The 22,093-nt window shown below is 43.0% G+C and overlaps 1 protein-coding gene across 2 annotated transcripts in view; it reads right to left on the bottom strand.

Moving 5' to 3' along the window:
- LOC149234725 (delta-1-pyrroline-5-carboxylate synthase-like) overlaps positions 1-22,093 on the bottom strand; it is a 290,923-nt gene that overhangs the window by 46,760 nt on the left and 222,070 nt on the right. For both annotated transcript variants that reach the window (XM_089371914.1, XM_089371915.1), the window contains one exon: positions 6,859-6,927. In XM_089371914.1, the coding sequence (XP_089228040.1) occupies positions 6,859-6,927 (69 nt within the window). The remainder of the gene's footprint in view (positions 1-6,858; positions 6,928-22,093) is intronic.

A 22,093-nucleotide genomic window follows, 5' to 3' on the forward strand; every position in this document is an offset into this window, starting at 1 on the left:
TGGACTACTTATATGGTTGCAACCTCAAGAATACCAAGTCACCTAACTCAAACTATCTCTCCACTCTACCCCTCTTTGCATACAGTTTTTGTTGGTTTTGTACAGTCTGCAAATTATCCTTAAGAGCTTAAGAATATCTTGACTCTCCTGTATCCAATCCTTTGCCCCTGGGGCCCTGCTGTCTACAAATATCACATCAACAAATGTTAGTGCATCATAACCATAAAGAGCACGGAAGGGTGATACCTAACATATGGTACGTGGTGTTGTAGCAGTACTCCCCAAGGTACAGCCACTTCACCCATGCTCTTTGTTGCCCAGTCGCATAGTTGCGCAGGTAGCGCTCCAACCACTTGTTCACGATCTTCGTCTGGTCGTTTGTTTGTGGGTGGTAACTCGTACTAGGTGTTAGCTCAGTACCCACTAGGCGAAATAGCTCCTACCAGAAACCACCCATGATCCTACAATCATTGTCGCTGACGATGGTCTTAGGTACCCATGCAACCTAAACACCTCACTCAAGAATATCTCGGCCACCTAAGAAGCTGAATACTTGGTCAGAATGGCAAAGAAATGAGCGAACTTCGCCATCCTATATACCACCACATAAATGCAATCTCGCCACTTCCACTCAAGAATGAGGAGAGGCTGCAAAAGTCCTACTATATGAGTGTTCTCTTACTTGTTCCTCTGACAAGCACCACACTCTCGCACATGCCTCAAGACATCCTCCTTGAGCCCCTGCCAAATGAAGTGCTCTCTAACAATCTTATACATCTTAAGGAACTTCTAATGCCCCGCCAACGGCAAATCATGTGCAACTTCTAAGACCTTCTCCCTCAACTGCGACTCTAGCACTAAATTGATCTTGTCCTTGTAATATATGATCTCATCTATCACACTGTATCTGTCATCCCCATGAGTACCATCCAAGATCTCACATGCATGTTGATTCTTGGAGTACTCCACTAGCAACTGTGCCCTCCAGTCCTGTGTGATGTCTATCCAATCCTTTGCCCCTGGGGCCCTGCTGTCTACAAAGATCACATCAACAAATGTTAGTGCATCATAACCATAAAGAGCACGGAAGGGTGATACCTAACATATGGTACGTGGTGTTGTAGCAGTACTCCCCAAAGTACAACCACTTCACCCATGCTCTTTGTTGCCCAGTCGCATAGTTGCGCAGATAGCCCTCCAACCACTTGTTCACGATCTTTGTCTGGTCGTTTGTTTGTGGGTGGTAACTCGTACTAGGTGTTAGCTCAGTACCCATGCAACCTAAACACCTCCCTCAAGAATATCTCGGCCACCTAAGAAGCTGAATACTTGGTCAGAATGGCAAAGAAATAAGCGAACTTCGCCATCCTGTATACCACCACATAAATGCAATCTCGCCCCAAAAATGCAATCTCACCACTTCCACTCAAGAATGAGGAGAGGCTGCAAAAGTCCTACTATATGAGTGTTCTCTCCCTTGTTCCTCTGACAAGCACCACACTCTCGCACATGCCTCAAGACATCCTCCTTGAGCCCCTGCCAAATGAAGTGCTCTCTAACAATCTTATACATCTTAAGGAACTTCTAGTGCCCCGCCAACGGCAAATCATGTGCAGCTTATAAGACCTTCTCCCTCAACTGCGACTCTAGCACTAAATTGATCTTGTCCTTGTAATATATGATCTCATCTATCACACTGCATCTGTCATCCCCATGAGTACCATCCAAGATCTCACATGCATGTTGATTCTTGGAGTACTCCACTAGAAACTGTGCCCTCCAGTCCTGTGTGATGTCTATCAAAGAGAGTGTCGAGGGCCTTCGAGAAAGTGCATCAGTGACTACATTTTGTTTACCCTTGACATACTCGATCTCAAACTCATATGCCTGAATCTTGCTCACCCATTTTTGTTGCCTCTCCTACAAATTTTGTTGCTCTAGGAAGAACCGAAGACTGTTGCGGTCAGTCTTCACCTTGAACCGGTTGCCCATTAGGTACTGTATGAACTTGGCTAGTGCATGCACACTGCCAGCATCTCCTAGTCATAAATATAGTACAACCGCTCATGAGGTAGTAGCTTCCTTCTCTCGATCGCTATGGGGTGACCTCCTGCGTCAATACAGCTTCAACCCCTTCACTAGAGGCATCACACTCCTGCGCAAACGATCGTGTGAAGTCTGGCAAGGCCAAAACAGAGAAGCTGCTCATTACCCTCTTAAGGCGCTCAAATGCCTCTTGCGCCACCTATGTCCACTCAAAAGCCCCCTTCTTTGTCAAATCCGTGAGGGGTGCTGCCAGCTCTGAGAACCCCTTCACGAACCTCTTGTGGTATGTGCAAATGCCCAAGAATCCCCTCAACTTCATCACATTCTTAGGCGTAGGCCAATCTAGGATGGCCCTGATCTTCCCCCAGTGTACCTTCACTCCATATTTCCCTATCACGTGCCCAAGGTACAACTTTTCGGTCAGTGCAAACTCACATTTGGACATCTTCACATGCAGTTGTTGCTCGTCCAATATGTGCAGTACCTCCTCCAGGTGTTGGAGGTGCTCCTCCCAAGTCCGCCTACATAACAGAATTTCATCAGAGAAGACACAGACAAATCGTCGCAACTACCTGCGAAACACATGGTTCATGCAGCACTAGAATGTGGCTGGTGCATTGGTTAGCCCAAAGGGCATCACCAAAAACTCAAAGTGCCCATAATGACAACGAAAGCCAGTCTTGGGGATGTCCTACTCCCTCACCCAGATTTGGTGATACCCTGAGTGCAAGTCTATCTTAGAGAAGTTTTTACCTCCTCTAAGCTCATCCATCAGCTCGTCAATGCGCGAGATGGGGTACCTATTCTTCAGCTTCTTCTTGTTGAGGGCCCTATAGTCAATACACATGCAGAGGGTCCCATCCTTCTTCTTCACCAACACCACAAAAGAAGCAAAGGGACTAGAACGAGGCTTGATGTGTCCCAACCTTAGCAGCTCCTATATCGCCCTCTCATCTCATCCTGATAGGCCTTGGGATGACTATAAGGGATAGTAATGACTGCATGCACTCCCTCCTCCAACTCAATAGTATGCTCGAACCCTCTATCTAGTGGTCTACCTGGAGGAATCTCTCCAAAAACCCCTTGATGCCTCTCCAACAAGGCTAATATATCTAGATGTACTGGTCAGGCCTGCGTCCTTGTCACTGAAATCCAAAGCCCCATTGCCCACTATATGTTCCCATGCCGCAAATCTACCTCCATCCGATGAGCAGAGACTGTCTAGGGCGGGTAGGAATGCATCCCCCTCAGCACTACTAGCTTCCCATTTGGGCCCGTAAACTCCATCACCAACTTCTGCCATTCAGTGGTGACCCTCCCCAACGAGTACAACCATTGGACACCCAACACAACGTTGGTGTCTGGAACATCGACCACAAAGAAATGGTCAATGACAGAGTAGTTCCCCATCATCAGAGTCAAGCTGAGAACATACTTCTTGCACTGCATCATCCGGTCTCGTGACACCAATATCTGAGAACCCCTCAAATGTCTTTGTGCAAATGACCCTCTACTCCACCATATGGGCATCGATAAAGCTGTGGGTAGCCCCACTATCCACTAAGACTGACACGTGTTGCCCCTGTATCGTACCCTTGATCTTGAGTGTCAAATAATTCAACACTCCCCGAAGTGAAGCCAGAACACCCTTAGATGGAGTGAATGGCCCCCCTCCCTGTGGTGGTGGCAGTGCTCCTCCTACGATAGTCGCCCATTATCTTTGTGGCCTGCCTCTGATTCAACCTCCTCATCTGGCTCACTATCTGAGTACACCTCAATGTAATGGGCCTTGCCCTTGGTGCACTTGTACCTTGGTGCCTAAGGCTCCTATCACATGAAGCATAGTTTTTGCGTCCTGAGATCCCCCCTAGTCTCCTCGTCCAATGGCCCAAGTCCACTCTCCCTCTGAGGTGGGAGAATATCTCGAGTTCCTTGTGGAGCGATCGGTCTAGTTGATACAAAGGCCATAGTCTTGGGCACCGCGTCAATCATGTCCCGGGTCCTGGAAATAGTGTCCAATAAAGACGTGAACTTGTAGGTTCTCACTGATCCACGCAAAGGCTAAACTAACCCCTCCACAAATAACATAAACAACCAGGTCTCCGAGATATCTGATACCATCACGGCCAACCTCTGGAACTTTAAGATGTAGGCCTCAGCGCTATCTGTCTACCTCAGGTGGGCCAACTCCCTGAAATGTTCCTCGAGCTCCTTCCTTTTGAACCTCTCAATCAATCGCCTGGTGAACTCAGTATAAGAGGTAAGTGTAATCAAGTCGTGGTACCACCACTCTTGGGCATCTCCCTCCAGATGTAGTGTAGCAAACCGAATTGTGTCTGTCTTTCGCATGGGGTTCAGGTGCAAGTAAGTATCTAACTTATGGACCCAAGCCCTGGTTGAACTCTTGCCTGACCCATCATAATTTGGGATTGTAACCTCCCCTGCTATCTTCTGCACCTCTTGACTAGACTGCCCTCCCCGGTAATGAGTCTTAGCTCCTATGGCACACCCCTCCTTGAGGTGAAGGAACTCCCCAAAAGACATCACCCTTTTCATCCTGGGGTCTATCCCCTCTACTCATCACCAGATCTGCAATAGGGTTAGGCTCCCTCTCCTGCTCAGGCTTGTCCATGAAATGGGGCATGGTAGGACGGCTTGTTTGGCCATGCAGAGGGGTATGAAATGGTAGAAATGTACAACTTCTTCCCCTTACTCTGCAACCCACATTACCTTGGGGTTTTGCGCTTGGTCAATCATTCACATGTAGACCCATCACCTGTTGCATCATGTCCATCCTAAGTTCACCTTGCCTCAACATCTATTGGTTTGTCCTCAGCAACTCCTCTAGGACCTAGTTTTGTCCCCACTATCTACGCTGCTCCATATCCTTGTTCTCCATCTGCCCACTTATGTTTTCCACCTTTGCATCAAAAAATGGGTTTGGTGCTCCCTCTCTACCTCTACCACTACCTCTTTCTCTTCCACGACCCCTCTAAAAAACAACTCGTTGGTATCTGGGTGGCATCACCAGCTTTTATCTCCCACACCGGCAAGGAACTTGCTTTGATACCGCTGCAGTATTCCTAATAGAAATTTATAATGAAATAACAATGACATGCACTAGCTACGGCATAAGCATAACCATAAATTTCTGAAAAATAACACATGCAGAGACAAATTAAAACTCCATAGGGCAGCAACAATAATCTTGAGCCATTTTATTAATAAAGCATGGAATTTGATTACAACCAGAGATGGAAAGTGTGCACCTGGGCTTACTACACAAAGCAAGCAAATACTCAAGTGACAATAGCTGGAAATCTCCACTCAAGATGGCTCCTACAAGCAGTGAGTTCAACCCGGAAAATTTTGCAGTGTTGTTGTGGGTGAACTGAAATTTGAGGGTCCAAGACCACTCCAAAAATTCTGCAAAATTAGGAGTATGCTCCCTGAGGCTAGTCTAACAAAACCAAGAAAGGATTTGGTCCGATTCCGACCTCCCGGAATTACCCAAATTTGGTGCTACGCCCTCCTTGACAGTTTCTGCATCCCCCACAATCCACACTGTTGAATATGTCACAAATTCCTCCTCAATTAGCTGTAGAATTTCCCTGCAAATTTCCTTAGGAAGATGTGAGCGAAATTCCTTCCAAAACACAGCACAAATGATATGGATCCAGCCCCACAAATTCTTTCCTATAACACTTTTGCGCAGGCCCTAAAATGGTGAGTTTGGCTCTCTCAAGAGCAGCAATTTCCAGCCCTGAAATTCTCCACAAATGCTGGTCCACCTCAATGAAATTTCTCCTAAATTCACTGGCCAGAATTCCCCTTGAAACTCCCTCAACTTAGTGGTACAACATCTGCCCCTGCCTCCTCCTGGAAGTTTGAATTGGCTGAAGCAAGAGCTGATATATCCCACAAACTCCAGCAAAACTCTTCCCACTAAGTTCTGTAATACTCTCTTAGGGTGGCACTCGAAATCCACCAAAAAGGATGTTGGAATTTCCCCTTGGAAATCCTTGTGCTCAAAGCACCAGTTGACTTTGCTATCAGCACAAGCAAACTCTCAAGTTAGATGCATAAACAAAGAACACCAAAAATGAGTTTGCTTTTGCTTTTTGTAGCTGTTCTCCTCTTTCCCCCTTGTGGTCCCCACCAAATCTAGCCCCTTGAGCATTTTCCCTCCATATGGGTTGAATTCCTCCTAAGGGTTCAATTTTCCCTTTTTGTGTGGCCTCGACAACTCACCATTTAATTTTTACCCACTTTTCCTAAGTTGCCTTCTTTTCCTTTTTACAAAATTTAACCCCAAGTCTTCTAACCCAATCTCCTAAGTCGAAACACAAAAATATTTAATAAGAAACAATAGTGCAAAATTGTGAATGCTCCTTGGATAAATTTAATTATTGGGGATATGACACAAAAGTAACTGAAAAAATGGCCATTGGCAACAGCACATGGATAAACAAAAAGAGGACAACTCAAAATCAACATCAATTTGCCACCAACTTCAGAATACAGGACTGGAAATTCTAGAAAGAACAATATACAAAAACACAACAAAGCGGTAGACAAACTTTGAGTAATTTAAAGGAATTCAGTAAGACGGATGCAACTTTGAAGGAGCTGAATCAGATAACAAATGGAACATTAAATGGAAACTTACCATTGCAATTAACAAGTCATCAGTTTCTTTTATCACTAGTATGGCATGTTTGCCACAGGTCAAAACAGAAACCAAAACAAAAAGAAAAGATTTTATTTTGTTACTGAATTGATCTAGTAAAGGAAAATAAAATTAATGTATACCTGTCTACCTGGCGTAAGAAAACCTCCGCAACATCATGATCTTCAGTTATTATACAGTCTGTGTGAGCACTGAAAAGAAGGCAACACCATTTGGTGTGTGGAAGTTATTCAAATTATAATTTCAACAGTGCATAAGATGTCAGAAATCAGTATCTCATCTCTGTTCATATTGATTGGTTAGCCAAATGTAACTTCAGATCAGACAATGAAAATAAACAAATACTATAGCTGTAGAATGTTTAGTTTCTCTTTTGTAAGAAAACAGAGATCTAAGCATTGTAGGAGAAATGCAAACTTAACATGTAAATAATCCGAATCCAAATCCTATAAGAATTGATGCATCAAGAATAAATGACACAAAAGTAAAATAGATTTACACAATACTACATGTGCTAGACCTGTCAATCTAATTTACCTTTAAAGTAGACCTCAATGTACATGCAAGGCATTTTCACTTTAATATGTTGTACAGGTTTCCTTTCTGTCACGAAGTAGAGGTACAAACCTAGATCCTAAAAGTTTCACAATAAATAAGAGTTTAACTTCTGATGTTACAAACCTAGATCCTATAAGCTTACAGGCAGGAAACAAGCCACATCACTAGTATTCTGATGTTACAAACCTAGATCCTATAAGCTTACAGGCAGAAAACAAGCCACATCACTAGTATCATGAATGCTGATCAAACTAATATTTGTCCATGGATCTAAAGCAAAGTTATCAAGGGAATCAAAGACACATGAATAGACAGTACAAATTGTTACACTCTGAAAATTGAAGGGCCCTTCTATATTTTCATGGGATTTCTTCTCTCACTAATGCACTAGGAGACCCTTCGAGCTAAGTGACAGTAACCGGTTGAGGGGAAGTACTTGGATTTTCTGCCCCTTTTGTGAGCCTGATTTGGAAAACATCCTTAACTAGAAGAAAACACCCTGCATCTAGCTTCATGAACGCTCAATTATGGCACACCAACTGGATAAGAAAAGCCCAAAAGGATGCCAAGTCAAGCACCCTCCTTCCATGCACTAGAAAAGAAACCAAGTCACACCTGAAAAACCACTAGAACCTTTGGAAATATGCCACCCTAGGATCTTCAGAAATATGTGAATCTGAATTGGTATCTGCCAGGAATAACATAAAGTGAAGCACCCTCTTCCTCCGAGGAGTAAATATGTCTTGTACATATTTTTACCCTCTAAAAGTGCAAGGATCATTCTGTATTTTCATGTTCTCTCGCCAACACAGTATGCAATCCTTGCAGTTAATAAGTGACAATTACAGGTTAAGAGGAAAGATTTGGAGTTTGTGCCCCTTTTGTGAACCTGATTATTTCTCACTGTAAAGACTTAGTCTCCGGGTTGAAAAGTCAAACCATTATTTTGAGAGAGGGTTTTAAACTACCCATTAGAAAGAAACTTATATAACACTAGTGCCTCATCTCATTTGTGCGTTGTGAATTGTGAGATCATCGTGCCATAATAAGAACCTTCTTTTTTGGTGCAAACTTGTCTTGTAGATTGATTCTTCTATTCTTCTTCATAGCCATACAAAAAATTGTGCTTCATAAGATAATTGCAGGATTTTGCAAATAACACAAAGATTGTGGATCGATCCATGCGGGGGCTACATAGTCACATGGAAGAGGAAGGTTAGGGATCTAGTTCTCACTTTTTCATTGTTGGGTTACAGTTATCAAAATGTAATTGTTGGACAACCCTTATCGGGGTTTTCTCCATCAACGATAAAATCTCTCCTAATTCCTTAGTTGATCCATTCATTGAAGGTATTCCAAGAGGGAATCACTCCTAGTTGGGTTTGAACATTGATACATCATCTTAGACTCGAGTGAGGACAACTAGTCTTTTCGACTCCAAACTCACATCTCAGTCCAAACCTTGGCACAAACCTATGTTTAATGTTGAAATTCTAATGTTCTATGTTGAAACAATTACTTATTCCAAAAACTTCTTTCTACTGCCATATTAGTTAAGCAATTCTAGATGGAACATAAACCAAATGTACAATAGAAGACAGCCAAGAACAAAATGAGACACAGAGAATTTAGGTCCAATGACCAGGGAAAAACCCACAAGGGGAAAATCCAACCACCACCAGCAGATACAAAAACTGAATCAACCTTTCCTTCAACTAAATCAACACTGAAACATTGAATCAACCTTTCCTTTAACTAAATCAACACTAAAACATTGAATCAACCTTGCCTCACCAAGTTCTGCTCTTACTCTCCAAGTCTCTCTCTCACAATCGTCTTCAAGTCTCTCTCTCACAATCGTCTTCAAGTCTCTCCAACTCTTTCTCAAGTTCAAACTCTTCTTTCACAATGCACAAGTAGGTGAGGAGAAGAGATGATAAGAGATACATATATAGGAGGAGCAACGAATTCTTGTCATAAAGGAGGAGCAACACACATGCCTTGAGGAAGAGTAACATATGCCATTTAGGGAATTGTAACTCATGCCATTAAAGAGGGAAACGCATGCCCTAGAAACTTATGCCATTAAGAGAGGAATGCATGCCTTAGAAACTTATGCCATTAAGAGAGGTACGCATGCCTTAGTTAAGGAGAGTGTAACATATGCATTAAAGAGAGCGTAAGTACTAAGAGGAATCTTTTATGACATGCCTTTAATGAGTGTAAGAGGAATATGCAATGTCTTCAATGAGTGTGTAAGTGAGAGTGTAACATATCATTAAGAGAGAGAGAGAGAGAGAGTTACGTAGTGCCATGTGAGCCATCAAGGAGAGAGGTGTGAAGCGATTGAGGTGATGAAGGTAAGGTGACTTGTAATTCTTTTTAATAATAACATTATAGTATCATAAAGGATAATAATAACAATATTAATGATATTGATGATTAAGTCGAGATTCAACTATTTGTTGATTTGGGGTAGCATCGAATGTGCTCTAGCCACGAAATTTGGTGGAGAGGTTGGGGCACATGAAATCTCCAATACCCAGAAAGGGTTTGGGCAGATTCTAAACAGTTCAAGAGATATTAAAATAATTAATATTTTTAATGGAGTCCCAAAGTCTAAACTTAGGGAAAATAAAATATTAATGTGGATTAATATGAAACTGTGTTAGAATGGTCCAAAAGACATGGATCAAGCCAGATCTAATCTTAGCCGTTGATTAGGGACTTAATCTTGGCCGTTGATACGTCAACAAGAAAAGGATAAGACGAGGCTTGAGGGTCACTTGGAGAATACACCACACTATTCTCTAGAACGGGGTTTGCTAAGAGAAATAGAATTAGTAATCGGGAGATGCAGCTAAGGGGCATTTGAGTACAGAGAGACAGAGAGGCAGAGATAGTGTCGTGGGAGTAGCATAGTAGCCAAGGAGAGTGACGCAGAGCCAACCAGGGCTCACGCAGAGCCACGCAGAGGCAGCCGGGAGTTGCGCAAAGCCTCAGAGAGGCCAGCGTAACTGACGCAGAGGGTCATAGGGGTGACGCAGGGCCTCCCAGGGTTTACGCAGACCCATCCAAGGTGACACAGGGCCAGCGTGAGGCAGAGAGGGGCTGACATAGTCCAGAGAGAGGCTGACGTTGGGGTTTCTGGGGCAGATTTGTGCTGAGTAGCTGTCGGAAGGATTATCTGAGGTTTCAACCAGGAGATTTATTAGAAACTGAGAGGTATTACTACCAAGGAAATTCTCTGTTGGGTAGGCCAGTTTCGGCACCCAGATTGTACTCTGATATTGCTTAATAAGAAAACCCTCAGATAGTTGCACCAGTTTTCCCACATTGGGTTTTCTCGGGAACATTAATCCAAAAATAATGGTGTCATATGGTGTGTTTGTTTCTGTTACTTTTAGTTGCTGATTTGTAATATGTTGAGCATGCACTAGTGTTTATTTTCAGTATTTACATTGTAAATAACTCGTTAAGGGAAATAACAAGTAGATAGGAATAAATCAGATAAAGTGCATGGAGGGTTTCTAACTAAGTAAACTTAGAAACTTTAACATGGCATTAGAGCGTGATCGTAGATCACAGGACGACTAAAGAACATCAGCTGAGCGAAGCAATAGCAGCAGAAAACAGTTGTCCCGAGGTGACAGAAGTTGCTTCTAGCAGAGCAGCAACAAGGAAGGGTGACGCAGTGCCTGCGTCATCAAGGGTGAGCCAGGAAGAGGCAGCGCAAAGGCCAAGGAAGGCAAGAGAAGCCTCACGCAGAGCCACACAGTAGTTGGGAGGGTTGACGCAATTGGCTAAGGAGGCCGAATTGCTAGTTTCGGGATTGCGCAAAGCCTAGGAACTCCCACCTTCAAGTTGTTGGGGTTTAGAAGGCTGCGAGAATATTGCAAAGTGGCGTTGGTGAGGTACTATAGTCAGAACAATACCTGACAGAGCAAGGCCAGAGGAGTTGCTACCGAGGGTTTCCAACTGAGGAACTCGGATCAGTGGTGCGGTTGCACAAGACGATCAGAGTAGGGGGCATCTCGACAACAGCAGAAGGATTTCCAAGAGGGAAATCAGGACTCAGAGGGAGTCCAGAAGAGAACTTCCAGACGAGAAGTAGAGACTCAGAGGAGTCGAACAGAGAACTTCCAAGAGGGAAGTAGAGGAGCATCATGGCACTACATGGAGTAAGAGACTAAGAGAGACTGGACAGAGCATCGAACTTCGCAGTCTGGAAGGCCAAAATCTTATCCATACTTGACAGGAATCGTGTCAAGAACTTCGCCTTGAAGGTAATAACTATCCCAATCGACCCCAATGATAATGACAGGTACGAGGAGGCGATGGCGAGGGCCAAGAGCATTATCCTTGACGGGGTCAAGGATCATATAGTACCACACATAGCCGAGAAGGAAACAGCATTTGAGATGTGGGAGGCTCCCAAGAAGTTGTACCAGCATACTTCTGTGCAAAGAAGAATGTTGCTTGAGAATCATTTGAGGTCATATTAGATGAAGAAGGAAGAACCGATTGACACCCTCCTCAGAGGACTGAATGAGATCCGAAATCAATTGACTGCTATAGAGGCGACACCGGATCAGGAGCTAATGGTGAGGACAGCCCTGAATGCTGTCTCAGAAGACTGGGAGGTGTTTGTCCTGGGTATACTGGGCAGAGGGACTCTCCCACCTTGGGACGAGATGTGGGCAGCTCTTTGCCAGGAAGAGATCAGATGACAGTTGAAGACAGTTAGCAGCAGCGAGGGGATCAAAGTCAAGCAGGAGGAGGAAGATGTGGCCCTATCATCTGAGGGAAAGCAAAAGAAGCGAAAGAAGAAAGATCTTTCCAAGATCAAGTGCTTCCACTATGGGGAGTTGGGTCATTATGCGACCCAGTGTCCAAGTAAAAGGAGTAAGGGAGAGTCTTACGAGACTAAGGCAACGCCAACACGGGCTAGAAGGAAGTTTTGACAGACGATGATTGTGCTATGAGTGCACACGCACCACTTGAGCAGAAGTGGGGAGACATCGAGCTGTAGTCAAGCGGACTACAGGCGATGAGGGCCAAGATCCTTGAGGCACCTAGCCTCTTTGATTAGACCTTGCTACGGGAGCCCCGAAGAGGAGTAGCAGGACTGACTAAGTCGGGTGGAGACGGATGCGAATGGAGCGGCAGAGAGAGCTACAGTGCAGGAGTCCCGAGATAGTGCGAGGCTAGCAGGTTGCAGCACTGCGAGAGGCACAAGAGTGTTGCACCAGTGCAGGATGGCACAAAGAGATGTGCAACGGTGCGAGATGTGAGGAGTTGTTGCAGCAACGCAGAGGTCAGAGAGGGAGCACTAGCGGCACAAGGAGCTTCAGCATCAGTGGGTGTCTCTAGCCCCACAAGGAGTTCAGATTGGGAGATCAGTTACTTACTTCTCAGTAACTGAGTTGCAGTGCAGCAGTGGGTAGCACAATGCAACATGATGAGAGGAGGTGCAGTGCTGGGAGAAAGGACCAGCAGCAACACAAATGCAGAGGGCGCTGTCGTACAGATGCAGTGGTGACAGTGGCAGAACCATGGGCAGCAGTACAGGATAAAGCAGTGCAGACGATGTTGGGCAAGAAGGCCTAGCATCAGCATAGGTACCAATGCCGGATGATCAGAGTAATACTCGGTGAGGAGTATTGCTAGAGCACAGTCCTCGCTAAGAGGGAGTGTTGATTTGGGGTAGCATCGGATGTGCTCTAGCCACGAAATTTGGTGGAGAGGTTGGGGCACATGAGATCTCCAATACCCAGAAAGGGTTTGGGCAGATCCTAAACAATTTAGGAGATATTAAAATAATTAATATTTTTAATGGAGTCCCGAAGTCTAAACTTAGGGAAACTAAAATATTAATGTGGATTAATATGAAACTGTGTTAGAATGGTCCTAGAGACATGGATGAAGCCAGATCTAATCTTAGCCGTTGATTAGGGACTTAATCGCGACCGTTGATATGTCAACAGGAAAAGTATAAGAGGAGGCTTGAGGGTAACTTAGAAAATACACCAGAGTGATCAGTCATTCTATTCTCTAAAGCGGTGTTTGCTAAGAGAGATAGAATTAGTGATCGAGAGATGCAACTGAGGGGCATTTGAGTACAGAGAGACAGAGAGGCAGAGATAGTGCTGAGGGAGCAGCACAGTAGCCAAGGAGAGTAATGCAGAGCCAGCCATGGCTCACGCAGGGCCACGCAAAGGCAGTCGGGAGCTGCGCAAAGCCTCAGAGAGGTCATCGTTGCTGACGCAGAGGGCCAGAGGGTTGACTCAGGGCCTCCCAGGGCTAAGGCAGACCCATCCTGGGTGACGCAGGGCCAATGTGATGCAGAGAGGGGCTAACGCAGTCCAGAAAGAGGTTGATGCTATGGTTTTTGGGGCAAATTTGTGCTGAGTAGCTGCCACAAGGATTATCCGAGGTTTCAGCCAGGAGATTTGTCAGAAACTGAGAGGTATTACTACCAATGAAATTCTCTGTTGCGTAGGCTAGTTTTGGCACCCAAATTGTACTCTAATATTGCTTAATAAGAAAACCCTCAGATAGTTGATCGGTTTTCCCACAATGGGTATTTCCGAGGACATTAGTCCAAAAATAATGGTGTCATATGGTGTGTTTGTTTCTATTTCTTTTAGTTGTTGATCTGTAATATGTTGAGCATGCACTAGTGTTTATTTTCAATATTTACATCGTAAATAACTTGTTACGAAAAACATCAAGTAGTTAGGAATAAATTAGATAAAGTGCATGGAGGGTTTCTAACTAAGTAAACTTAGAAACTTCAACACTATTGGGATTGATTAATGACAAGTTAAGTGATTTTCCTTCAACTAAATTTGGTTACCAATTGATGCAAGGTGATTTGCTATTATTCGAAAGTCATACTTGAGATGCTAGACATGACTTTCTATTTTTAGAAAGTCACTCCAGAATTGTCAGAAAAGGAAATTCATACAACTTAGAAATCGGAGAACCCACAATAAAAACCATTTTTCCGTCAATGTTTCAAATCCCAACAGGGATCCATCATCAGGACTATTTTGAATGTTGATAGTAGAAGAGCTCAGTTGCGAGATTTAAATAGTTATGAGGTGAGCTTGTTTTGTTTTAAGGAAGGGATAACTATTTAAATCTCGCAATTGAGCTCTTCTACTATCAACATTCAAAATAGTCCTGATGATGGATCCCTGTTGGGATTTGAAACGTTGACAGAAAAATGGTTTTTACTGTGGGTTCTCTGATTTCTAAGTTACAAGATATTAACCATAGAGGTCTTAAATCCAGAAGGAAATTCATACCTGAGTTGCCAACTTTCAACATTTAAGGGTCAAGTTATCTAGTGGGACAACACTAGAGATAAGGGCTTGAAGGAAGGGATAAGCGCAAGTTTTGGAGGAGATTAGGTTGTAGGAAGGGCTGACGTGGCTGGCATAGGAAGCCCTATTCAGAGGGTCGAGTTTTTGTGTGTCTTCTGATTGATCTGAGCCTTCATCAAGTTATCATTTTGAGCATTGTCCAAGTTACATGTTAAGCAGTAACAGTGATCACTTCTCACTCTGCTGACTAGACCATGACAATTGTAATATGATTAGTTGTAAAGAATTGTACCTTGACAATATTAATGGTTGTACACATTGTATCTCAGTTGAACATTGAATGATAATCTCCTAAGATGAAGAATGATTTGGGTTTTCCCCCTTGTGGGGTTTTGCCCTAGTCTTTTACCAAAAAATTGTGTCTCATTGTGCACGACTATCTTCTATTGTGAATTGTTATTTATTGTTCTCTCTATATTTGCTTAACTTGTATGGGGCGAATGAAATTGAATGACACATTGTCTTAAGTAAGTATTTCACCAGAGAGTTTGCGAAAATCTAACACATCGAGCATGAGGAGGCAGAGTTAGAAGTAATGTTCATGAAGTTTAATTCAAGAAGGACAAGTAGTTGTCCAAGAGGAGGCGGAGTTGGTTCTGTGATCAAAGAAAGGTTGGTCTCTATATTTGCTAGGTTAATGGAGAGGTCTGAGCACTAGAAGAGGGTTGGATTATGCCTTGTCTAGGCAGCAGAAAGGAAGGGTAATAGCCGCAGTTAGTTTGTCTTTGTTCTGTGTGATTTGAGCATCCAACAGAAGGTTGCATGACCTAGGAGAAGGGATGCAGGGTGAACTAGCACGCCGACGGCCTCAAAGATTGCAAATAGGTCAGGTCGAGGGTTGAAAGGGCTCCCAGAAGGTGAGTTGAGCTAGGACAAAGGTACTATAGCAGACCAAGTTGAAGAGGAGGTAGATGGGAAGTCTGGTTAAGGTAGGTCGAGGCCTACAGCAGAGGGCAGAAAAGGAGATGCAGTAGATCAAAGGCAATAAGGAAATTTGTTAAGAAAAGGAAGGGGCTAATGGCAAGGTGATAAAAGGTTGTAGTAGGAAAGGAGGGCTAAAATCTATAGCAAGTAGACAGGGTCTAAAAGAGCTGATCTTGTGAAGTTTGAACTAAAGAGGACAGAAAGGGTTGGTTGCCAAGGACAAGCAACAAGAAGTCATGTATTCTTTGTTTCCATGGGTAGATGAGGTCCCGATGGATTAGGCCCCATCCCTAGTTGTAATATTCAAAGGACAGACTTGTATTTTATTGTATATTAGCATTTGTACAGGGGTTATAAAGGTCCATTATCCCTGGTGCGGGAGCCTTATGATTTCCTATAGATGGAATGATAAGAATTGTTAAACCCACATGGACAGCAAGAGAGATATGAAAGATAAAACATGCAATACAATTTTATTAACAAGAGATTTACATTTATAGTACATTATGTGACTCTTGGGTTTCAGATCCCAAGGTCTCTTGGACTGCTTTGGTCTATTCGGTTTCCACACTAACCCATTTAGGATTAGGTGTCCAACATTCCCCCCCTTAATCCGAAGGGTTATGTATGAGTCCAAGAAGAGAGCAGTAATACAAAATGTGCAAAAAATGCATGGCAACACTAGGCTGAATGTGCTCTATGAAATGTTGGTATAAAGGGCAATGGTTTAAGGATGACCACCAACACTGGAACGCTTAGTGCAGTTCCCGGAACTCTTCCAAAACTGGCAAGAAACTGAAGTTTTCTGCTAGAGGAAGTGATCCTATTGTTTTAAAGAGGGAAAACATCAACCATAAAAGGGAGGTCTCACCCCGCATAAAAGGTAAAACTTCAACCTGAAAAGGGAAGTCTCAACCTGTGATGGTTTAAGGATGACCAACAACTCTGGAATGCTTAATGCAATTCCTGGAACTCTTCCAAAACTGGCAAGAAGCTGGTGTCTTCTGCTAGAGGAAGTGTTCTCAATTGTGTTCTTGGAATGCTTCCAAAGCTAGCAAGAAGTTGAAGTCTTCTGCTAGAGGAAGTGTCCCAGATTGCCAACTGAAGGCATGTTCACGGGCATCTTTGTCTCTGGCTACAACTCTGAAACTGGTGTGGCAAGTTGTGGCTCAGGCTCGCTTGATGTGGCTTTGAAGCTTGTAGATGACCATCATTTCCCCCCCTGTCAGATACAAGGTGAGATGATGGAGAAAACTCAGCTGCAAGACTGTTCAATACTCTGGAACAAGTTCTAACATGTGTTTGGAATATCTTCTTGGCTGTTGCTGTCCATTGCCAAGAAGCGATCCATCCAAGATGAATCTTTGTTCTTGCAGGACGTTTGTTTCTGAAGCATCTGTGTGAAGAATGGTTGGTTTTATGACAGTGCTTACATGGATGAAGATCAAAACAGTGATCTTTCAGATGGCCAACTCGATCACAGTGTTGGCATTTCTCAATCTGTTGTTGTTGTTGTTGTTGTTGAGGTGAACTGTCATGAGGAACAGGTGAACTGTCATGAGGAACAAGTGAACTGTCATGAATAAATCCAGCACTTTGAAACTGAATGGGCTTTGAGTAGTCTGGAATATGAAAGGACAAGTCCTTGTCATATCCAAGACCAGTTCTGTGCTTGTTGTGGACAAGTTGTTCCCAAGGTCTGATGATGGGCTTGCGAAGTGCAGACTGAGTTTCTGCATCTGCATTCACAATTGTTGCTTTATTTGAATGAACAGTAACATTATTGACTTGCTGTTGATGGGTTGCAGTCTCAATGTTCTGAACAGAAACAGGTTCAGAATGATGTCTATTTTGATGTAGCTCTTCTCGTTGTAGCTGTGATTCAAGCTGCAAAAAATCAATGTTTTCTTGTGCATGTTGTAAAGATGTTTGAATATCTTTGAGAGTGTCTTTGCTGACTTTAACTGTGCTTCCATCAGCAGATAATATTAGAGTGTTTAAAAACTCCAATAATCCATGAATTTTCTCCATTATTTAAACAATCAAATCAATAAATGACCACGTTTCCTACTTTCGTACCAAACCAGAAATCTGACTTGTAGAGCTCCAAAATTTGTGTAGCCTCTGTTAGAAAAGTTCATCAACCGTATAGCCTAAATTAAGTAAGCTCTTGTTTCCAAACTCAAGCTGCCGACCAGAAATAAGAAATCCTTTTTGTTTCTCCTGCTTAATGGCGTATGGAAGCAACCATAATTAAAAACACACGATAATGTGAGAGACCCTTTACATAGAGTCACATGAGACAGCGTTACTTAAATGGACAACGGTGGTATATGGACAGCGTATGCATATGGAGGTATGAGCAGCGCAATGTTATACAAGGAAACAAATAGAAAACAATGGTATGTTAATGAATGGAGACAGCATAAATATCAATGACTAGAGACAACATATGGTTAACGCTGCGATATCACAAGAATGGCCTCAAACTCTGTCCTGCTCTGGGTTTCTTGATAACAAAAATATCAGTTGGAAATTCAACTAGAAAAACAAAACGCAGAACCTTGGTGAAGATGCAAATGTGCTACCACCAAATCCAGGCGGTTTATTACCAAAAGGAATGGAAGACGATGTAGCTGGTGTAGATGCAATAGATGCTTGACCGAAGGCAATTGTTTGACCACCTGAAAGTGCAATCATAAAATCGACCCACAGTTTATGGCAGCGTATGGCTCTTCTTTTAATGGCAAAATCGGCCCACAGTTTATGGCAGCGTATGGCTCTTCTTTTAATGGTTTATGGCAGCGTATGGCTCTTCTTTTAATGGCAAAATCGGCCCATAAGCCTCACAAAGTGATAATATTTTCCAGTTGATCTCGCATCAACCATCACATTCCCTATCATCTCTGCATAAATCTTACAAGCTGTGTCAAACCCAAAACTTGTTGGAACTTCCTTGGACTTAAGATCACCATCAATTGTTTTTGGACAGCCAATCACCTGTGTTTTTAACTTTTTCTCTCTGAATTTTTCTGCAAGAAGGCAGGCATTTGTATTTGAATCATCTCCACCAATGACAACAAGACCATCTAAATCAAGCTTCAGTACAGTCTCCTCTGCTTGCTTGAACTGTTCGGGAGTCTCAATTTTGTCTCGGCCACTGCAAAAAATAAAAGATGGCAAAAAAAATCCGGCGCAGCAACCAACAACTCTGCTCGCCAGCCTACCAAAACAGTGAAGACGACCCCTACAAAAGCCAATGCACGATTGGAAACGAAGCAAGAGGCAGCAAACACAAAGGTCCCCCCGAAAGTTCAATCACGCCGTGAAAAGTACGAAAAGTATACTAAACATCTGGAATTCGTCACAGAACCCAGCAGAGACACGGGCACGGGCTACACCAATGGCACCGGGCAGACCGTCGATTGGTTATTGCCAAATCAAACGGGAAATTTGCATAATCTGACCAGAAGGCTGGGCTTCAACAGAGGTGGGCAGGTACTTCACTATTATAAGCTATCACGACTCGATGCAGTGCAAACATTCATCAACAAACTCCAAACAACCGAAGCAAAATCCTTCAAATATTTTTTTTTTAAATTCTTCCTCATTCTTTCCATGTAATTGTCGCAAATGGTAGCTCTAAGCTGGTCTACGGTACCCTCCTTGTTTCACTCGGCATCTTCAAGAATAGGGTATGGAGTGGTCAAATATGTGTGGAACTTCCCCATCCACTCCTTCATATGATTCTCAAAGAACTCTGGGAGCTCCTGAATGTTCAAAGAATAGAAGACCCAGCAGCAAAGTCATTGGCATTCAAACAGAGGCCTAAGAACGGTCGCATTCTGCATATTGGCCACAATACGTTGCCCAGTCTGAAGGAAAACCTCAAGAAAATAGCAGAGCTAACCCATCTAGGCAATACTTAAGCTCAATATAAAGATCATTGTTTTTATACTGGCAACGAAACTTCTTAAATATTGAATTTGCAGTATTCGGAATCCCTATATCAAATCATTTATATTTTGTTGATTCGATGCCGGAGTAATACACGATGCTATTAGAAGCTTGCGCCAACACTAATATCATTCAAATTAATCAGAATCTGAGACCTAGTAGTTCCAATTTGATGTGCAGTCTCCAAAAAAGGGAGCATACGGCAAGTTTGAAAACAACACAATCAAGGTTATCGGCCATCCAAACTTGTTTAATCACATAATGCAGCGATGTTAGCGTATCTCACACTGTTGATCGAAGTTTTTCTTTCGGCGGTAGATCTTTATCTCTGCACCAACAATGTTCATCAACATATCTCTGCAACCACAGTGTTCATCAACAGATCTTTGCAGTTCATTAAGGGTGTGGGGCTATCTTGGCCGCTCTCCTTTCTCGACGACAGAGATTTTTTTTCCTTTTTTTTTTTGGCTTCTATTCAATGTGACAATTAATCCAGCGAGCACGGTTTCAACGTGCAAGGTTTTTCCATAACAACGGTTTCAATTTTTTCTGTAGCAGCAGCTTCTTGTTTGACTGGCGGCTTTAAACAAAACGATTTCCTTTTTTTTTTCTCCAACAGCAGGCAGCTAGACCCTTTCACTTCAGGGTTCTCTGCAGTGGTAGCAGTCAAGACCATCAACGCATTTTCATTCTGACTGACAGCTTAATTTTGACTTCATGCATAAAACGACTGTGTCTTTTTTGATAACGAGCGGATCCTTCATAGCAACTTGGCGGCTGTTGTTTTCTCAACGAAATTATCAAACGCAGAGAATAAGTGGAGAATCACAGGTGAATAATAGACAGAGAGAAGCGTTTTGTATGCAGAGAGCAGCGTTTTGTATGCAGCTGGAGCAGCGACAGGAGAAGCATTCAGGCCAGTCGAAGCGTCAGAGCAGGAGAATAATGATGCGTTCAGGCCAGTGGAAGCGTCAGACTAGCGCTCAAACTCTGGGCAAACCATTGATTGGTTATTGAACTTGGCATCTAATGAATTTCTAAATCTCAGCTTCTCGCTGGGCTTCCAGTATAATGGTGCAGAAACAATAAAATGGTTATTACAGCAGGCAAAGCCCGCCATTGACAATAGAAACAATACACATGTATATAATCATCCCCTTGCATCTCCCGCTACTGTTACAGGATACCCAGCCACATATTTCATTATTCCTGCTGGGCCACCTTTGAATCCAAACAAAGTGCTATCCTTCAACGCACACTTCCAAATTATTCAAATGCAAATAATGCTCAGTGCACTGCAGAAAACGAATAATGCAGAACAAATATAATTGCTTTTGTCAGACAACAAATTTTAGTGGAGCATCAGGATCCCTATGGACAGGACAGCGCTCAGGTTATGACAGCGCTCAGGTGAACGTTTAGGAATAGGACAGCGTTCAGACTCTGTCAGGACAGCGTTCAAGCGTTTCAATGTCAGGATGACAGCACAACAGAAGAGCAGGGCGCAGGTTTTGTAAAAGGTATATGGCAAACAGACAAACATTCATGGACAGATGCGTTATAAGGCAGCGCTGGAAAAGAATATGGCACAGGGCCAGGACTGCTCACAACAGAGGAATGGCAGCGCTGATAGAGGTAACATCCTCTATTCTAAGAAATGCTCAGAAAAGTATCATCAAGAGGAGAGCATTGGTTTACAAAGGCCACACAAACAGGTGGCTCACAATGGAGCAGGGCAGGAGATCGCCCGCTCTGATACCATGTTAAACTCACATGGACAGCAAGAGAGATATGAAAGATAAAACATGCAATACAATTTTATTAACAAGAGATTTACATTTATAGTACATTATGTGACTCTTGGGTTTCAGATCCCAAGGTCTCTTGGACTGCTTTGGTCTATTCGGCTTCCACACTAACCCATTTAGGATTAGGTGTCCAACAAGAACATGTTTTGGGCCATATAACTTGTGTACTATTGTTGATTTCACTGCTGATATATTTCATTGTGCAAAGTTGTTTATTATTGAGCAGTACTAGTGTGTTTGTGTTCCTAGCTAGGGCATAGACTTGACCTAGGGTGCAAGAAAATTTCAACATGGTTTCAGAGCTACTTTGAACGACAATTGGATCAGAGTGTGCACAAGGATCAACTTAAGAGGGCATTGAGTTGACTTGCTATTGAAGGAAGAACGACTTGTCAAATGTTAGTTTTTTATTGTTTTGGTTGCATCGAACAAGTGTTCTAATCTCGATTTGTGTCAAAGAGGCTAAGGAACATGAGATCTCCAAAACCCAAAAAAGGTTTCACGAGATAAGCTTATGAAACGCCTTAATTAAATTAATTAACCATCATTTAAATATTTCCTAAGTCTAACTTAGCAAAAGTGGTTAATTAAAGTGAATTAATTGAGATCGACTTGTGCTCTAGAGACTTCTAGAAATTGACTTGGATCAAGTATAAGATTTTCTTAGTTGTTTATAAGTATCTAATCATGGTCTTTGAAGCTTCAGCAAGAGGTTATAA

Source organism: Pinus tabuliformis, chromosome 8 (genome assembly GCF_031772625.1).
Source record: "Pinus tabuliformis cultivar Carrire ecotype Pingquan chromosome 8, CPIR1, whole genome shotgun sequence".
NCBI classification, from domain to species: Eukaryota; Viridiplantae; Streptophyta; class Pinopsida; order Pinales; family Pinaceae; genus Pinus; species Pinus tabuliformis.